The sequence below is a fragment of the Antrostomus carolinensis genome, unplaced genomic scaffold, assembly GCF_000700745.2.
Source record: "Antrostomus carolinensis isolate BGI_N321 unplaced genomic scaffold, ASM70074v2 scaffold16204, whole genome shotgun sequence".
NCBI lineage: Eukaryota > Metazoa > Chordata > Aves > Caprimulgiformes > Caprimulgidae > Antrostomus > Antrostomus carolinensis.
This window is the reverse complement of record NW_010308832.1, coordinates 46,489-64,244: the sequence shown is the minus strand read 5'-3', so window position 1 is coordinate 64,244 and position 17,756 is coordinate 46,489. Positions and strand designations below refer to the sequence as shown.

General features: G+C 39.5%; 1 protein-coding gene across 1 annotated transcript in view; it reads right to left on the bottom strand.

The window, feature by feature from the left end:
• Nucleotides 1-203: 203 nt before the first annotated feature.
• Nucleotides 204-17,756, bottom strand: part of PTPRO (protein tyrosine phosphatase receptor type O) — a gene marked incomplete at its 3' end in the record, with an annotated part of 35,407 nt that continues 17,854 nt past the window's right edge. Inside the window, 6 exon segments of the mRNA XM_010165911.2 lie at nucleotides 204-324; nucleotides 2,986-3,137; nucleotides 9,058-9,169; nucleotides 11,442-11,635; nucleotides 14,310-14,430; nucleotides 16,870-17,069. Coding sequence (XP_010164213.2) covers nucleotides 204-324; nucleotides 2,986-3,137; nucleotides 9,058-9,169; nucleotides 11,442-11,635; nucleotides 14,310-14,430; nucleotides 16,870-17,069 — 900 coding nt within the window.

The window sequence follows — 17,756 nt, the reverse complement described above, 5'->3', positions numbered from 1 at the left end:
CTGTTTTAGGAGATTAGCTTCATATGCAGGAATGAGACAACCTTCACAGCAAAGCGAGGTGAAAATTACAGCTTTGCAAAAGAAATACGATCACAAGTACATGACACTGAAATGAAGAAGATGCTGGATCTGCTGACAGAGTTACTTTTCTAGTCAAATGAGAGGAGGAGTGAGTTTATCATTTACAAACAAGCATTTCTTACCCAATTTCACAAGCTGGGGCAGAGAAGTATTGCTGCCTCTTTCAGTACAAGCAGTCACTGAAAGGTTGTAAATGTCCCCCGGAGGCAAGCTCAGCACTGCAGTCATCACATTGCGTGTTACCTACAATAATTATAGACACCAATTGTTAAATATGACCCAAATTAGATATCCTTCTTGTAAAATTAATCCGTCCACTTAATATACTACAAAGAAAGTTCTGTGCATCACAGCAGATGTCTTCTGCATGCTCTAGACTTGTTACATGAACCAGTACCCACTGATACCAACTGTGGAAAGCCATAATGCTCCAAAGAATATCACAATGCAGAGAGAAGACAATCTTATGGCGTATTTTCTTGATGATCAGTGAAAAATTAGGGAAGAAAGAAAATCTCCCTCACACCAATGACAGTACTCTCGCATCTAGATTTTTCAAGTTGTGCAAAAACGCTAATCAAACTATAGATTTGCGTCCATTGCAATGTTAGAGGAATTAAAATTAGATCAGATATCTCTAAAGAGAGTACAGAAGACACATATAGACAAGCTTTTATGTAACCTACAAACCTGCAAATTAAATCCAGCTGGGCAAGTCTAACACCTACCTGGAGACCTGTTGACTTGACAATAGTTCTTAGGGTCTGACTTCAGTCATCTGTAAGTTTGAAACCAGATATGATCCAAGACTGACCTGAGCTTCAAAAGATTATGAATAACTTCTTCCTATTATTTTAGGGGTGAGAGAGCTCCTGATTTCTCCAGGGACATGGAGAAGGATGCAGATCTCAGGTACTGCAACAGACTGTTTTCAGAGCACTTGTAGACTGTCTACAAAGGGCGCATTCAGGAATCTCATGCTGGTTTTCATAGTCAATCAATTTTCAGGCTGAATCTTTCAGTTCCATGAGGTACAGATATTCCTAATAAAGACTAACAAGACTATGCGAGTTATTTTGGTCACTTGTCCTAAAACTGACCAACTTCTTCAGAGTCTTGGGAAGTATTGAAATAGCAGGAAGAGAAAACCATAATTACTTGACAGTTGTACCTATTTATTTTAATAATTCTGCGTGAAAAATAACCATAATAATAATAATCTTAACAATCTAGGTAACTGAGATAAAGAGAGTACAATATATTATGGTTTTTAAAGGAAACTATTTTTGAAAGTGACTAACAGAGCTGAGGAGAACAGGTACACCCTGCAGCCTGCAAGCATGCACCCATACTTACAAATATGAGCAGTATCAAAAAAAGGTAGCAGGTAAAAAAAAACCCAAAACAATAAAGAGGTTGTTGCAGGAATTTCTTAAAGAATATTTACTGGGTTCTCTTATTCTGAAAATAAAACAAAGACAAATACTCCTAAAGACATCTTTGAAGATTTATTTGTAGATATCCTCTATTTTTAACCTGTTGTTTAATCTAATATTCAATATTCATTTTCATTCAATTTCATATCCAATTCAATGTATTTTATATTTATTCAATCTAAGAATTTCTTATTCAATATTTTTTTACCAGAAGCAGTAGCACAAAAGTCAGATTTTTTTTTTCCTGTAAGAATAATAATCTTACAGAAAACATGAATTTTGGAAGGAAAGGAGGGATATCACAGCACAATTTTTGTTAGAATACTTTATTTGGGGCAGAGGGAGAGGGGAGGGGAATGTGGGAGTTTTCTTCCTTGTTTGAAACAAAGATCAAAATATTGGAAGTCCTGCTGTTCAGAGATATCATGTTTTTGAACAGTTCTACTAATCATGTAATTAGATTAATGCAGCAAGAAGCTCCAGATGGGTGCACTCTGGCAGGCCTGAGGAATCCAACAAAAACTAGGGTGTTCCATATAAATTCAAATAAAAAATGCTGATGAATTTGTGCTTATGCTGAAAATACACTTCCAGTTCAGCATCTGCTGAGTCTTCAGCTGTCGAAGGGAAACCTTTCCCTTCAAAAAGACCAGACACTTTCTCCTTGTCAATGATTAAAAGATCAATAGTGATGTAGAAGATGGTCACAGGCTGTATGAAGCTATAACGCTGGCCATATATATTCCCACTCTGCAGTGCTCTACTGCTATTTCAGACAGTTCCCACCATATCATTACTGTCTTTTGCTTCAAGTTGAATATGCATCTGAGTACCTTGCAGCAGTATGACTTTAATTCACAGCTGGAAAACCCAGATTTCTTTTTCTAAGTGATTTTCAAATACACACAAAGAGTTCAAGAGAACGGGCCAAGAACACATCTTAACATCTGGCAAGTTTTCTAAGAAGTGTGCGCATTCTGGGTGAAATCCTCATCTCATCAGTTAGTGGAACTTGTATTTAAACAGAAAATGGAAAACACATAATTTACAAAGATCTCTGATAAAGTCAGAAAATGGGAAATGATAGCATCTGGCCTGAACGAACTAAAAAAAAATAGGTAGTAGTGTAGTCTGGTTATTATCACATAGAAATTGAAAGGACCCTATCTGTTCACTCAAAAATACTCTTTATGTTTTCTTGGCTGCTGCTCAGAAGTTTAATAAGATGTTATAAAATCTCACATAAATTATCAACACTTGTGCTGGATCACCATAGAACCACTTTGTCCACTGGCTGTTTTGAGAGCTTGAGTCTTTGGAAGCTAATTCTGTGAAATAACTGTAACTGATCAGGCTTCTACCAACCTTAATCAACTTGCTTAAACTTTGTCACACAAATTTATCAACTCAGCAAAAAAAAAACCAAAAAACCAAAGATATGAGTGACACTTCCCCCACTCACACTTACACTCTTCTTGATTTTTTTCTTTCCATCTGCAATGACCATCCAATGCAGCATCCTGGAGTGAGAAAGGTCAGTACCATCTCCTCCATAGGTCCAGGTGACGTACAAAAGGTGGTTGTAATATTCTATGGAGGTAATCTCAGGTGCCACTGGTGCTGAAGGAAGAGGGCAAATGTATTACAGACAAGGTCTAACATAGTTAATTACCAAGTTCAATAATAAACTTCTGCCAAAGGGTACTGTTGAGAGAAGAGTATCATAAAAGTAGCAGAAACACATTGGTAAAAGCATCTGCACCTGAGTGCTAGCTGAAAGAAACAAAAAATTATGTTTAACCTGGGCGATATTTGGAAAAAAATATACTTTTGTCTGCAATCTTTCCATTAAAAAAAAAAGAAACATGAAGTTACTGGCTGATATAAACCAATTTTTGGAGTCAACATTTACAAACAGAATTCAAAGTCAAGTTAAAAGCCTCAGATCTTGCTTCACTGTGCTATAGCATTGAAAGGAAATGACAACCCGTGAGAAATAAAGAATTGTCATGCTGAATAATTTGGATATATTTCCCATAAGAAAAAATATCTTCCTCCCACTAAGCTTGCACCTTCCTAGGAGGAAAAGCCTCCAAAACAGCAGTTTTCCAAAACCCATATTTTTGCATGAAAAGTCATGGCCAGCTGTGTTCCCAGGGTGAAAGTCCCACCACTACAGAAGGCCACAGTCAGCTAACAGCCATCTAATCCCCAAGTGTCTAGTCTCCAGGCATATGGCAGCTATATTATTAGGTATTAGGTGAAGAAGCTGCTGTCCCTTCTCTTCCTCCACACTCCCAGATCCTGCCTGGCACTGTCCCCTGCACTGCACAGCTCGGACTGCCCTGAGCAGCCTGTTTCATGGCTTGTCTTGTGCTGGAGCTGTCAACGAGGCCTTGGCTCCCTGGGCAGCCCAAGAAGAAAGAGCAACTCCTCTCCACCTAAACTAGGTATCTGAGTAAGAGAATTACCTCCTGGAGGTGTCTTTCTATTAACTGCAGACAGAGTATAGATGGTCAGCTCACCTTGATTGCCTGATTCGGAGGTGCAGGTCTCCAGTTAGGATTTAAGTTAAAACTGAGTGAAGACTCAAAAGTGAAAGTCATAGAATCATAGAAAAGGTTGGTAAAGACCTGGAAAAGATCATCAAGTCTAACCATCAGCCCAACACTACCATGCCCACTAAGTGCTCCATCGACTGGTAAAGATCATAACCCCCTCTCAAAGCGACATCAGTGGGATAACCTGGATAAAACGGGGAAGCGTATGAATCTGTGTGCCTGGCACATTCTTTAGGAGCGCCGTAGGGAAAATGATACGGACTGAACTTGAAAAGGTTCTTCACCCAGAGGGTGGTGGAGCACTGGAACAGGCTCCCCAGGGAGGTGCTCATGGCACCAAGCCTGACAAGATTCCAGAAGCATTTGGCCAACATGTGCCCTCAGACACATGGTCTGAATCTTGGGATTGTCCTATGCTAGGGCAAGAATTAGATTTGATGATCCTTGTGGGTCCCTTCCAACTCACAACATTCGATGATTCTATGATTGATCTTCCTCTGCATGAGCCCCGTTGAGTCCAGTGCATTTGTGTAAAAGCAGCTCAGATGCAGCAGCCTGGTGAGAGGACCCTTCCCACCACCAGAGCCCTGGATGCCAGCAGCCAAGATGAAGTGCAGGACAGACTCGGAGATTGGGTCTGTTTGAAGATGCCACAAGATGTCACTGCTGCTTTCATGAAGGTTTCTATGACTTTGGCATTGAGACATTCGTTGGGGAACAGATTTACTGAAGTAATCGCTGAGGAAGGCAGCAAATACAATGCATGGACAATTTAGTGCCATTTAAAAATGTTTAGTAAGACTATAGTCTCAAATTAATCTTAAATATGTCCTTTTATGCTCTTGAGAGGAAGCAACTTTATTTAGTATAAAATATTTAAAGTACTGCTTCTTTTAATTTCTAGAGTTCCTAGTCCAGTCCTGCACAAGGACTGTGTATTCCTTACAATTTAAGGTCACGACTGGCATGAATCTTATATACTACTAATAATTTTCTCTTCTACTTAAATATTGATGACATGCTTTCCCCCTTAATGTTCATGCAGCTGTTTGTTTTAGGTATCTGACAATGAACATCCAGGATATGGGAAATGAGACTAAGGGCCAGGGTATGAGTGATCAACTCCTCTAGCACCACGTTCCATGGGGAGCTGAGTGGTACAGAGAAGCTGTAGGAAATTACATCCCCTTGCTGACCTGGCCCAAAGTGACAGCTGAAAGCTTCCACTGGACCAACAGACAGCAGATGTAGTAGTAGTCACTAACATCAAGAGTCTGTCTTTCTTACTCTTTTTGCTTCTCCAAAGTTAAAAGCATTCTCGCTGTAAAAGCAGATGTTGGTGGTCTAAAGTGCCCTTGCTTACCTTTGCTTTAAATCCAGCTGTTTCCAGCAGGTGACATTAAAAACTCATTAGTCACCACAGCAACACCGGCAGCACCACAATCTCTCCCTGTGTTAAAACAACAGCCTGCAACAGTTGCTGCAGGAGCCTGAGAGAATAAAAGCTGTTTCTGATAAGTCTGTGGGATCCTGGCTGCCCAGGGAGGTGGTGGAGTCACCTTCCCTGGTGGAATTTAAAAGATGGGTAGATGAGGTGCTTAGGGTCGTGGTTTAGAGGTGGGATTGGTAGTGTTGGGTTCATGGTTGGACTCGATGGTCTTAAAGGTCTTTTCCAACCACTATGATTCTGTGATTCTGTTCTATGAAATCTCCCCCATTCTCCTGGGGACATCTGACCAGTTGTTGTGGGAGAGAGCTACATATCCTCTGGACTCTTGTAATATCCTTTTCATTACAGGTACTGTGGTTCAGTAAAGCCCCAGCCTCACTAGAGACTCTGCACAAGCAGTGGGATCCTGCGTTAGGGACATGGTTCAGCTGTACTGAGCTTTCTGCAACGTGTGGTCTCAAACTCCCAGATGATCCTTCTGCTTTGTTTTAAAAACTCAAGCTATGTTCCAAGTGCAGAGGTTAGCTCTCCAGTTACACACAGAAGAACTGACAGATGGTGTACTGTCAAGAAGACTACAAGACCTTCATTCTAGTATTTTAAAATTTAGGGCTTTTTGGTGGGGTTTTTCTTGTTTAATTCCTGGCAACCTGTGCAGTGGAGGTAGCATTGGTTCAGAATGATGCAGAAAGGGACCAAGTGCTCCCTAAAACCATCTGTTCCCTCTCTGGAAAGAAAGAGGCTGAGGGTGATAAAGAACTCTGCAGTCCCCTGGTAACTCAAAAGAGTGAAACGACAGCACCTACTGGGGACAAACATTTCAAACCTGCAGACATGCAAAATTGGCATGCCACTTTCTGACAAGTTAGCCTGACAGCAGTCCCTGGACAAAGCTGAAGAGATTGCAAGTAATAAGGCAATCAGAGGACAGGAGTGTATTTAATGCTTACGTTCAATGATGACCATCTATTGCTAAGCCCCTGTAATTTGATCAAGTCAGATTTCTTTGTTACAACTTCTCCCTTAAAACGCTGTGATCTGGCTCACTGCTATTCAACATCTCCATCAATCCTCTGCAAGTAAAAGCACCGCTGACAAACCATGCAAGTAACACAGCAACTGGCAGAGAAGTGGAGGATTTGGACGAGGCTGTGATTTGAATTATTGGCCCTTACGCTGGGCCTGTTCAAACAAAACATATTTCAAAGTACCAGGTGCAAAGTTGAGTCTTTAGGAAATAAGCATGTAAACACTTCCCAAATGATAACTTCTGTTAAAAGACACAGAATAGAAGTAAATCAACACAGACCTCCAGCGTGATGCCCTAGCAAATGCAACCATCTTGATGCACAAACAGGAGAGCATTGAACAGGGAGCTGATTTTGCCTCTGTAGGAGTATTCAGCAGGTTGGTATTACACTTCCAGTTTGCATGTTTTTTGGTAAAGACAGTAAAAATTAGAGCAGCAGAGTGGGGGGAAAAAAGAAGTAACATGAGAAAACACCTTACAGTGAGAGGACCTGAAGAGTTCATTGGATGCAATTTATTAACAGAAAAGAGTGAAATTAAATTCTGTAGAGAGAGGGAAAGAAAGCTTTGTGTGTCTTCAATCAGTAAAAGTGTAACAAGAATTAAGGGACTGAATCTTAAAACTAGAAAAGTTCTGATCAGAAGAAAAAGATAAACCTTTGACAATAAAAGGAATTAAGCATTAATACAACTTTCCAGTTGGATATTTTCTGGATATTTTCACTTAAGACCAGATGTCCTTTTGTCAGTCATAAACGGACGGCATTATCTAAGAGATTCATCCATTTCTGGCTTTGTCTACCTCTGCTAGTTAAGGAGGTGACCCATTTTTCATCTGATAGCAGTGACAATCTTTACTTTCACCATACAGAGATCCAGACTGATCCTGATGACATTTTATACTTTAGAACAAGCTTAATCTCCCTCATTTCTGATGCAGTTTTCTGGAGACACATTGTTGAAGTGTGAGGGCCCCACTGGAATATTTCCACTCTAAAACACTGAACCTGGTGCCCAAATCAGTTGTAAAAGAGATTTCTCCCCTCATATAGCAATCAACCAGCTGGAAAATTGCTTCCTTATAGTGCTACAGAAAAGTTGATTGATGCCAAAGGACAATGAACATCCCTGGAGACCCTTCACGTGGGTTTCTGATGATACACTGGAGAAGCACCACAATTTGTTGGCATGGTAGCTTGGGATGAGGTATCTCAGAATGGGAGGGTTTCTGTTGACTTCAGTGGAACTGGGACTTAACCCACGGATAATTTTTCTGTCGTGGCTCTGTTGAGCACTCTATATTGGGCTCTGTTGGGCTTTATATTAATCATAATTGCAAATGGGCTTTAGTCCTTTCCTTCCTCGGTCACATTCTTTTAGCTTCTCACCTAAAAGAAAATCTAGGACTAGGTTAGCATCTCTTTTGGAGGGAGTGGTTGGGACCTTGTAGGCTGATCTTCCTCTTAATTTGATTTCTACAGCTAGAAAAGAAGAGCGAATCATACTTTATTTCCTCTCAGAATGCATCTGAGTTATTTAGTGCTTTCAATCACCTTCTGCAAGCTGAACTAAACAGCAGTGTGTAAAAGCAAAATGATTCAACAAGGAACTTTGACTTAACCAGCCTGGATATTAGAAACACGTGGCAAGATGTTGACAGGAGCTCTGGAATGCTGTTCCCTCTCCAGCTAATCTGTTTGACACTTGCAAGATTTGAACCCAAAGTATCAGATAAGAGACAATGGAGTGTGTTAAACGCAAAACTAGACTCAACTGGAAGAGGGCAACCCACATGGTTATATCAATTTACAGCAGCTGAGAATCCAGATTACAAATGACTTGCCAGCACCACACAGATTCCTATGGACAACCTACCCACCTACCTACACCACTGCATGTGTGCAATGTCTTGATCACAACATCACTCTTCCCTACTTACTGTGTGCAAGCAAAACACACGCAGCAGAAAAGGTAACACTGGAGGACAAGAGTCATGTCTACTGAACATACTTCCTGCCTTGGTCTGCCTACGAGTGCAGAACACTGCTCCAAGTTAGCTAAGGTGCAGTTGTGGTCTGACCTGTGGATTACTGTGAAGGGGAGAAAAAAGGAGGGAAAAGCATTTGGAAATATTGCAAATACATGGAAAAACGCTTCATAATATTAGCAAACCTAAGAATTGGGATTACTATGTACCTGTTAACTTTTCAATGCCTAAAACTGTCATAAAAAATGAGCTGGATCACTGGCCCTCACTGGAGCCCTGCACTCAGCTGATGGAGGACTGGGACAGAGTAATCAAACACTGTGCTTCGCATAGGAAAATTAAACATATTAATCTAAAGCAGTCCTTAGAGCTTTCCTTAAAACATCACCACACAAAACTTAGCTGTGAAATACCCTATCTTGCAAGTATCTGCAGCTAAAAGACAACATTCAGGTCAGACTTTCTCAGCACCTCAGCTTCTGCAAGCTTTTCCATTTCTAGGTGGCTGCTTACCTGTTATGAAGCTGATGGTGGAGCTGTCACAGCAGCTCAGCTCTGGGTCCCCCCAAGTCACCATGGTGACCCGGAAATTGTAATACCAGGCAGGCAGCAGGTTAGCTATTCTCTATAGAACAACAAAAGAGAACAGCAGCTCAGGAGAAAATTCACCAGCATGAGGTGTGACATCTAAAACACAACAACATTTATAAATCTACTCTCCACACACGGGACCATTTTACTGAGCTCCCACACTCCTTGCTTCAGTGGAAAACTCTGTATTTTGGGATTTCAATTTATTCAAAAATCTGTGCAGTGAGAGCGACCACAGTTTAACTGCAAAACGTAGGTTTTTCTGTTTTGATTAAATGGGGTTTGAGGATAAATTGGAAACAATGGTTTTGACTCAGATATTGCAACTACAAAAGACTTATTTTTTTTTTCCCATTTTCAAAGTCACTTTATATTAACATTTATTAAAAATGAAATATGAAGGAAACACAAATGACTTATACATGAGACATAATTCATGTAAATTAATACAAACGAGATATAAATTAAGTATAAAATGCAGTGTGCTTTATATTGCAATATCATATGTAATAGATAAGTTAAAAAATTTAATTTTATCTTTTTAAATGAAAAGCGTCATGATATTTTAAAAATTCAAAAGAAAAGCAAATTGGAAATAACTAAAATTTCCAACAAATTAGAAATTGCTGTTTTTTACAGATCTCTGCTGCTTGTAGTGGCCTTTTTTTTCCAGATACTACAAGGCAATCCAAATGTAGGGTTTATGGGCTATTCTTTTCATGCTTTCTAGAAAAAGTTGTATCCAATTAACACCAAAATCTTGAGGCTGCTTGGACTTCTGACATGACCCTGGTGTAATATTGACAATATCAACATTGTTTTGACAATTTTAAAATAAGATGTAGAGAACAAAATGAACAAAGCAACTAAGCAGAGTGAAAGACCAAATTCAGTCCCAAAATTTCTCACCAAGTGATAACCTTCAGGAAATCGTTTTCGATCTAAGCTGTCATATAGCTTGATTTTTGATTTTCCTGCCTCCTCACTGGGCTTGACACTGTTGCTCCAGAATACACCACTCAGAGATGTCACTAGGTGATAGGGAAATTTGTTGGGCATGGTGGGATTCTGGAGCACCGCTAAGGAACCCAAACAAAAATTCACCAATACCTACCTATATATTAAATACCATGTCAAAAGAACAGGGAGGCACTTTTCTTCTAATTCAGGCTTACTCTTTAAAATTATTATTTAAGAAACGTTCACTTTAGCTGTGATATAGCACTGTTGTATTTCAGACAAAGGAATTCCAACTTGGCTTCCTTGAATAGGATTTGTAACAATAAGGGACAACATCATTCCCTTTTCTAATGGACCACATTAACTCTGGAAAATGGCGTTATTTCTAAGATGACTCGGATCACTCAGGTATTAATCTAATTGTGCTGAGTCATGACTAGAAGATATTAATTACTCATTTGGTAAGTTATTTTTGTTTTAAATTTCCCTGGAGATTTATGTGCTAGATTTACAGTCACGTACCCAATTACAGTTAAGCCGCTGTAGCCAAAATGACTCCGCAAATGGTATTATGCAAATCAATTAACAGTAAATCACTATGGCTCTCACAAGCAGCAAAAGGTATTGCTACCCTTTTTGCATACTCATCAAGTTCTAAACAAGTAATTTCAGCTAAAATTGCTTGCTGTCTTGTGCTATGGTGAAGTCTGAATGAAATCTGTTCACCTGTAGGAATATATGGAAAGGAAGAGGAAAATTTTACTTTATTTTTCCTGAATAGCTAATCTTGCAATTTAGCTAAATAGCTAATCTGTGTTTGTATGGACTTCTAGAGACCAATCTCCACCTAGTTGAAATCCTGGCATAAGTCTCTGTACCTTCAGAAACACAAAAGCTATTTTCACGAGACCATCTCTGCAGCTAAGCCTTCCAGATGGCACACTAGCCCACAAGCCCCAAATCCACATTATCAATATTAATTATGTAGATAAGGCTTTGGACTACTCCCCCTGAGCAGATGATGGAATTTTTTAAAGTCTTGACTCACAAACGGACCCACAAACTGAAGCTGCCTCTGGACTTGCTGAACATCCCCATTGGTCAAAAAAAAGAGGCCCATCTCCTATCTCATCACTCTGCTTAAAATTTAACACGGTTCAGCTGGCATTTCCTTACTTTAGAATAGAAAATGCCTCTATCATCCTGGCCATTTACTCTGCTTTGCCTGGAAAAATGTGCCAGGCTTAAAGGCATATATATTTTTTTTTTTCATGGAGGAAGAGCTGGGTGAAGACATGTCACAAGGTGCCATGGCCACAAGCAACAACCAGTAATAGTCACTTTACCACAGAGGCAGTTAAGGAGACAGTTGCTGCTATTTCATAGTAGGTTGTCCACTCAGAGGTCATCGTTGATGGGTTGAAGTAAAACATTTCTACAACGTATTTCCTGAACACCCCGAGGAAAGGTCTATTCCAGCTCAAAACCACAGCAGTAGGTCCCAAAGGGTAGAGTGTCAGATCCTTTATTCCAGTGGGCACTACAAACCAGAAACTATGATTAGTAATGTTTTTGTTATCAATTACACTTTTAAAAAAAAAAACCAAAAAACAATACCTTTCCTTAACCAAGTTCTACCATTTTTTAATTCTTCCTGATTTTAATTCCCAACCATTTCCTTGTCACAATACCATTTTTTTTCAGCATTTGTTCTCCAGTTCCTTATGTCTATGTTTTCAGAAATTACTAGAGGCTACTTGGTGTTGGCTGCTTAGCTTGAGATAAAGTACAGGGCTTGATTTTTTCACAGTGGGTTCCATTCTGCTTTGAAAATCAGGCAATTTAGGAGATATGTCTAGTTGCTCAAAAACAAAAGCATCAAAAATCATAACACTTTGGAAGATAAAGGCTACAAAAATGAAGAGTTTTTATGTCTATCCCTCCTTCCCTGGGGAACCTAAAGGTGCTGTCATGCATTCCTATTCTTGCCTCTCAGATGATAACAATGAGAAAGAGAAGTGACTTGAAAATGTCACATAAGGGTCAACTTCTGCAACCCTTACTTGTCTGGAAAGCAATTATTCTTCATGATTTAACTGAGGCTACTTAAACAAGCACTTTGTTAACATCTGCAAGCATTGCAGAGCCCCATAGTTTGCACGCTGGGTCAGAGCTGAGACCAGCACCGATTACTTCAGCCCATGTTAGCACACGACTGCCTTTCCCTTCATAAATCATTTACCACAACTTTTCTTTGCTTTCTTTAAAGAGTTAATACTTGCCCAGTGAAAGTGAGTCTTAGGATAAACATGGGGAAAATTGAATACTTTTTAAAGTGTATTTTATCTTATTTCAGTTTCACTCATCATTAACCACCACTGATAATTTCACTGCACAGTTTCTTTTGCAGTTCTACTATTTTAATATCAAATTCAATATCCTGTTATGAAATGAAAACTCATACAACCATTGTTTTACTCCATAAATACATGATTTCTTTATCATAAGAAATCTATGAGATGTTTTGTTTAGAAACTGATTGACGTTTTGAGTTTAGTAAGAATCTTTTATGGTTGTGAGGTCACACAAAAGTGGAGAAAATGAAGGAACTTATTTACTTTGGGAATATATGATTTTACTTTCTGAAGTGAAAGTAAAATTTTGCAGATTTCTGAAATAACTACAGTGAGAAAGGAACTAAAACGCTTTTGTAAAAATTGTCCAATGACAAGAAATTTTAATAATAAAGTGTATATATTTTTTACTTACTATTTTTTCTTTTACTGATGGATATCATACTCTCTTTTCAAATATTTATTCAGAACTGGTTTATGAAAACATATACGGAGATCTCACCATATTCAATAGTCCGCATATTTGTTTTCATTTAAGGATACAATTCTTAACAAGTTAACTTTGTTTTTTTTCTGTTTCACTTTGTTCCCTACATCACAGAGAGGAAGCAGAATGAAAAACACTGAAGATCTCTAGCTTTCAGCCACCTGCTCTCCCACAAGGTCGAGTATTTGTCAAAAGGAGAAGCTGGGTGACTCAGGTTAAATATTTCTCTGCAAATATAACTCCCTACACTGAATCTCTTTCTCTTTGCCCTTTCACTTCTTAATACATCTTGTTAAAGTGGTAACCTTAACAAAATAAATGATACTGAAACTAAAAGCTACTGAATTCTATTCTAAGAGACTCAATATTTAGGAACCTGGTGGAATCCTGAATTACAGGCATGGGTGCAGCAGCTCTGCCCATTGGCCATAAAACCACAATCATTACTCTCCACCTAAGAGGGTTCTTCTTACCTTCAAATCTCAAAGCAGAGAACATCAAGATCCACCATTAAACTCAAGAAAAATCATAAGCAACTGAAGCTGGTGATGGTCATGTAGTACCATAGGAGATAAGCCACCTCTCCTGACTCTTAGCACTGTGGCCTTCAGACTAGGCCACATTACATCCTTCATAGAGCACATTTGCTACAAATGTCTTAACAGCAGTCCCATGCACTTCACAAGACAGTGGGAATGAGTAACCTCTAGGAAGTGCCCACATCTCCCCATGCATCACAGACCATCTACACCTTAGGCTAGCTACACGTAAGTGAAGTGACTCCCACCCTAAATGACACAGATTATGAGCACCACTAGAGTCAAACATCTACAGGTGTCCAAGAGTGAAGACAGTTCTTTTCTCAGGGCCCTCTGCATGTGAATCCTGGACATAATTGCTTTTTAGTTAGGTTTGGTAATCATAGAATGGTTTGGGTTGGAAGGGACCTTAAAGCTCATCCAGTTCCAATCCCCCTGCCATCAGCAGGGACACCTTCCACTAGACCAGGTTGCTCAAAGCCTCATCCAACCTGGCCTTCAACACTACCAGGGAGGAGCAGCCACAGCTTCTCTGGGCAGTCTGGGCCAGTGTCTCACCGCCCTCACACCAAAGAATTTCTTAATATTAATAACTTAATATTTAAATGTGAAATATCTATCTTCCACTGAAGGAGTATTTTCCCCATCTCAGTAACGGGCTAGGCAAGAAAAATATTCTCAAGAAGTGTTCATCACATTTGAAATAACCAACGTGACAACTTTGTACTTCTTTGTGGGTTCTAGGTCTTAATGAATACACTAGTGCACATATTGAAAAATAAAACAAAACAAAACAAGGTAAAGCACATATCAAACAGTAGATGCAGGGGTTACCAATGGAAAATGTAACAGGATCAGAAGGTGGTCCAACTAATGGTCCTTTCCGTAAGTAAACCACAACTTGGTACTGGGCACCAGGAACAAGATTTTCAATGAGGCCGCTGCTTGAATTTACCTAATAGGAGGAGAATACATAAGATATGAGGAATTTACTTGGTTAATTAAAAGAAGATTGAGACTGTACATGAACTACTGTAGTTACAAAAAGCACAATTCTGAAAACACTGGTATCAGCACCTAAAATTCCATTCAACAACCCCAAAGTGGTAAAACTGTGAAAATAGCCAGGACTGATGTGACAAATGATCTGACTCAGAGAATCACACTTGCCTTGCTGTGTAAGGTCAGCTGTCACACTGCAGACCCACTCTCCTTCTGTCAAAGTTTATTGAAATATTCACATTATTCATATTCAGGTGATATTATTCAGGCTGGAGTATTTAGATGGTGTATTTCCAATAAAAGCCTGAGGTTTTTCATCGGCCATCTGATTCATCTGCAGCTATATGAACACTGAAGGCAGTGTTATGGGAAAGCTGTATTCTGCATGCAAGTGTTAAATGACTGCATGGTGAAATCAGAGAGGAATTACTCTCTTTCACCTCTCCTGAACAGCACTACAAGACCTGATTAAGGAACATTGTGATTTTTTTTATTTTTATTTTTTATTTATTTTTTTTGTAGTTTGAAACATCACCATTAAAATTTCTGCAGTGGCACCTCAGGTATCGGTCAGACCTGGAGGCAGAATGCCTGCCCAGTTGATTCCTGGTCTGATTCAATATAAAAAGCCTTATCTCCCAAAAAGCCAGCTAACAGCAAATGCACAGAGCAGCTTTGAGGATAAGGACTTCATCCACCCCTCCCAGAACTGCAGGCTGATACACCCTACTAATATTTTCTTTGTAATTTTTCCAAAGTCTGTATCACAGCCACCTTTGCACGGGTGTTTTATTGTGATACACACAACTACATCAGTGCCAGCACAAATTTAGTGAGGAAGGGAATTTGTCTTTAACAGCTGCTTTGGAAAGCTAAATCACTTTCTAATCATGCACAATGGCAGAAATGGATAGAACTCTGCACTGAATTTTGCCCTTTTCGGCTTGTCAAGGAGAATTCAAACCAGCAGGCATTAATAATTCCAAGTATAATAACCTGATAAAATCTGATTAGAGGTGGTCCAAAAAGAAACAAATAACTGCATTTAGACCTTTCTACCTACTTGCAATAAACAGACATTTACTTTTATAGATGTCTTGGTTATTCACAGATTAGCTTTAGGTACTTGTTTTTGAGTTTTTTAGATAAATCTTGTATTATTTACTTTAATCATATATGTGTATGTACTTGCTATCTTTGGTTTATAATCACATACTATATTGTTTTGCTTCCTGATGTAATGACTGCACTTTTAATAAGTGAAAGGAAAATAACTCAAGGAGATTGCAAGCTGATTCTGAAAAACAGTTCTCAAATTGCCATCTAAAGACACTTCCAAATGTTTAAGTTTGTGGACAATCTTGGAATAAATCTCAAAACATTTTGACAAAGACTCATTTTAAAAGACATTTTTAAAGGACGTATAAATTCATACATCCTTGTATTAATTAACTGGCAGGGCTAATCATAAAGTTGAAGGAGATTAAGGTTTACTGGGAGTGGTAGTGTTCTCCTCCCACTCGCATGGGCAAGCTGAGGGTGCAGCAGGGCAGCACCCCAATCCTTTGCAGACTCCTCCATTACACACACTTAGGGACCCAGACAGAAGTTGTGACACTGCTCAGAATGGTCTTATCAGCATTTGGTAAGGCAACTGAGATTTGGACTAAAACCTCTTTCTAATTGAAGCCACATGCCACTGATCCATCACAGCCACAGGATGCGACGTGGGGTTGCACTCTCTAAGGGTTTCAAATAACAAAACTGTCATATTTTGGGGTTTAGGATTCTTGATCATGGTAAACATGCCCCATATGGCAGCCCTAAAGAATTGTCCATCTAAATCACAGTCTGGATTATTATTTATGTGCCAGTGCTGACATCTTTTTTTATGGATGAAAAGAAAAGCTGAATTCTGATCACCTCTAAACTTCCAGAATAAGTTTAGAGTCAGGTTCTGTATTCATATGTAGGAAATCTAAGAAAGAATTAGTGCAAGTTGGTTGATAATCATGCATATGAGCACTTTGCTTAATACAAATTATAGCACATGCCTAAGCGTTATTACAAGATGGCACTGTTTTGCCTACTGCCACAAAAACATCTCAAAAGGTACAACATAACTCTCAGGCTTGAACAAAGGACTGGCCACAGTCACTGCAACAGAAATTTTAACACTACTGTGCTTTACTGCACATTTTCATTCCTGAATGTCATGCTCTCCCCTCTGCTCTGCGTCAGAACAGATAGAACTAGACTGCAGAAGGCAGCACCCATCGCTGTGCTCTGCAGCCCTGAGCCTGAGAGGGCCCTTGGGCACGATGATCCCAAAACCCAGGATGATTACCAATTTTTTCCTGCCTTTGAAAAGGCTCCAGTTTCCACCGCTTACCTCAGTGCAGTAGTGTTTTTCAAGTCTTTGGCTTTCCTTTTGCTTCTGACAGGTCAGGGAGACCACAGACACGATGGTGCTGTTGCCGCTGCTCTCTTGCGATGATCTCCAGGATGTCAGGGCAGTGGTGGAGCTCAGCACTGTCACGGTCACATGCTGGGGTTTTTCAGTGAGCTCTTCTATCCATTCACCTGTGGGGCCTAGGACATGTCCCAAAAGCACATTTGAGCAAGCCATTCTATGTATTTGAGGCACTTATGTCAAAAACAACCTTTTTTCATGGGATTATTTACTGCTAGTGAAAGAGGCTGGACTGACAGCTGTCCATCTCCACAGCCCTCAGGCAGAGAAGATGGTAACCTCTGAGAAACAGCCTGTGGCCAGTGCTATTTCACCTGTGGCAGAGCAGGAGATGATGAGAGAAACATCACTGTCAGAAAATTCAGATTACAGTATTTTCTATTGCTTACCAGAAACCATCCAGCTCTATCAGATTGGCCCCAAGCGAATGTTTAAAAGCAGTGATATCCAATAATGTACAGATCATTGGCAAATATTATAGGACTAGCACACAATTTTTTTTGCCTCTCCACACACCAAGTGTACTACAGCCTTGAAGTGTGAAAATTGAGTTCACAGCGGTTACCACAGTGACAAAACTCATTCTCCATCAGACTGTTTGAAGGACTTAGTAGAGAACACAGGTTTAAATACAGATAAAATAACAATTTTGAAAATAACTTTAGCTAGACTTGGTCCAAATTTCAGATTTCATTAAACTGTCAGCTTTTCTTGTCACTTTTAAGTGACACTTGTGACAACTCTCTCCTTGACATCCCTTTCCTCCACACAATTCCAATGGTACTTTAAGTTTTTTAAGAAAATAA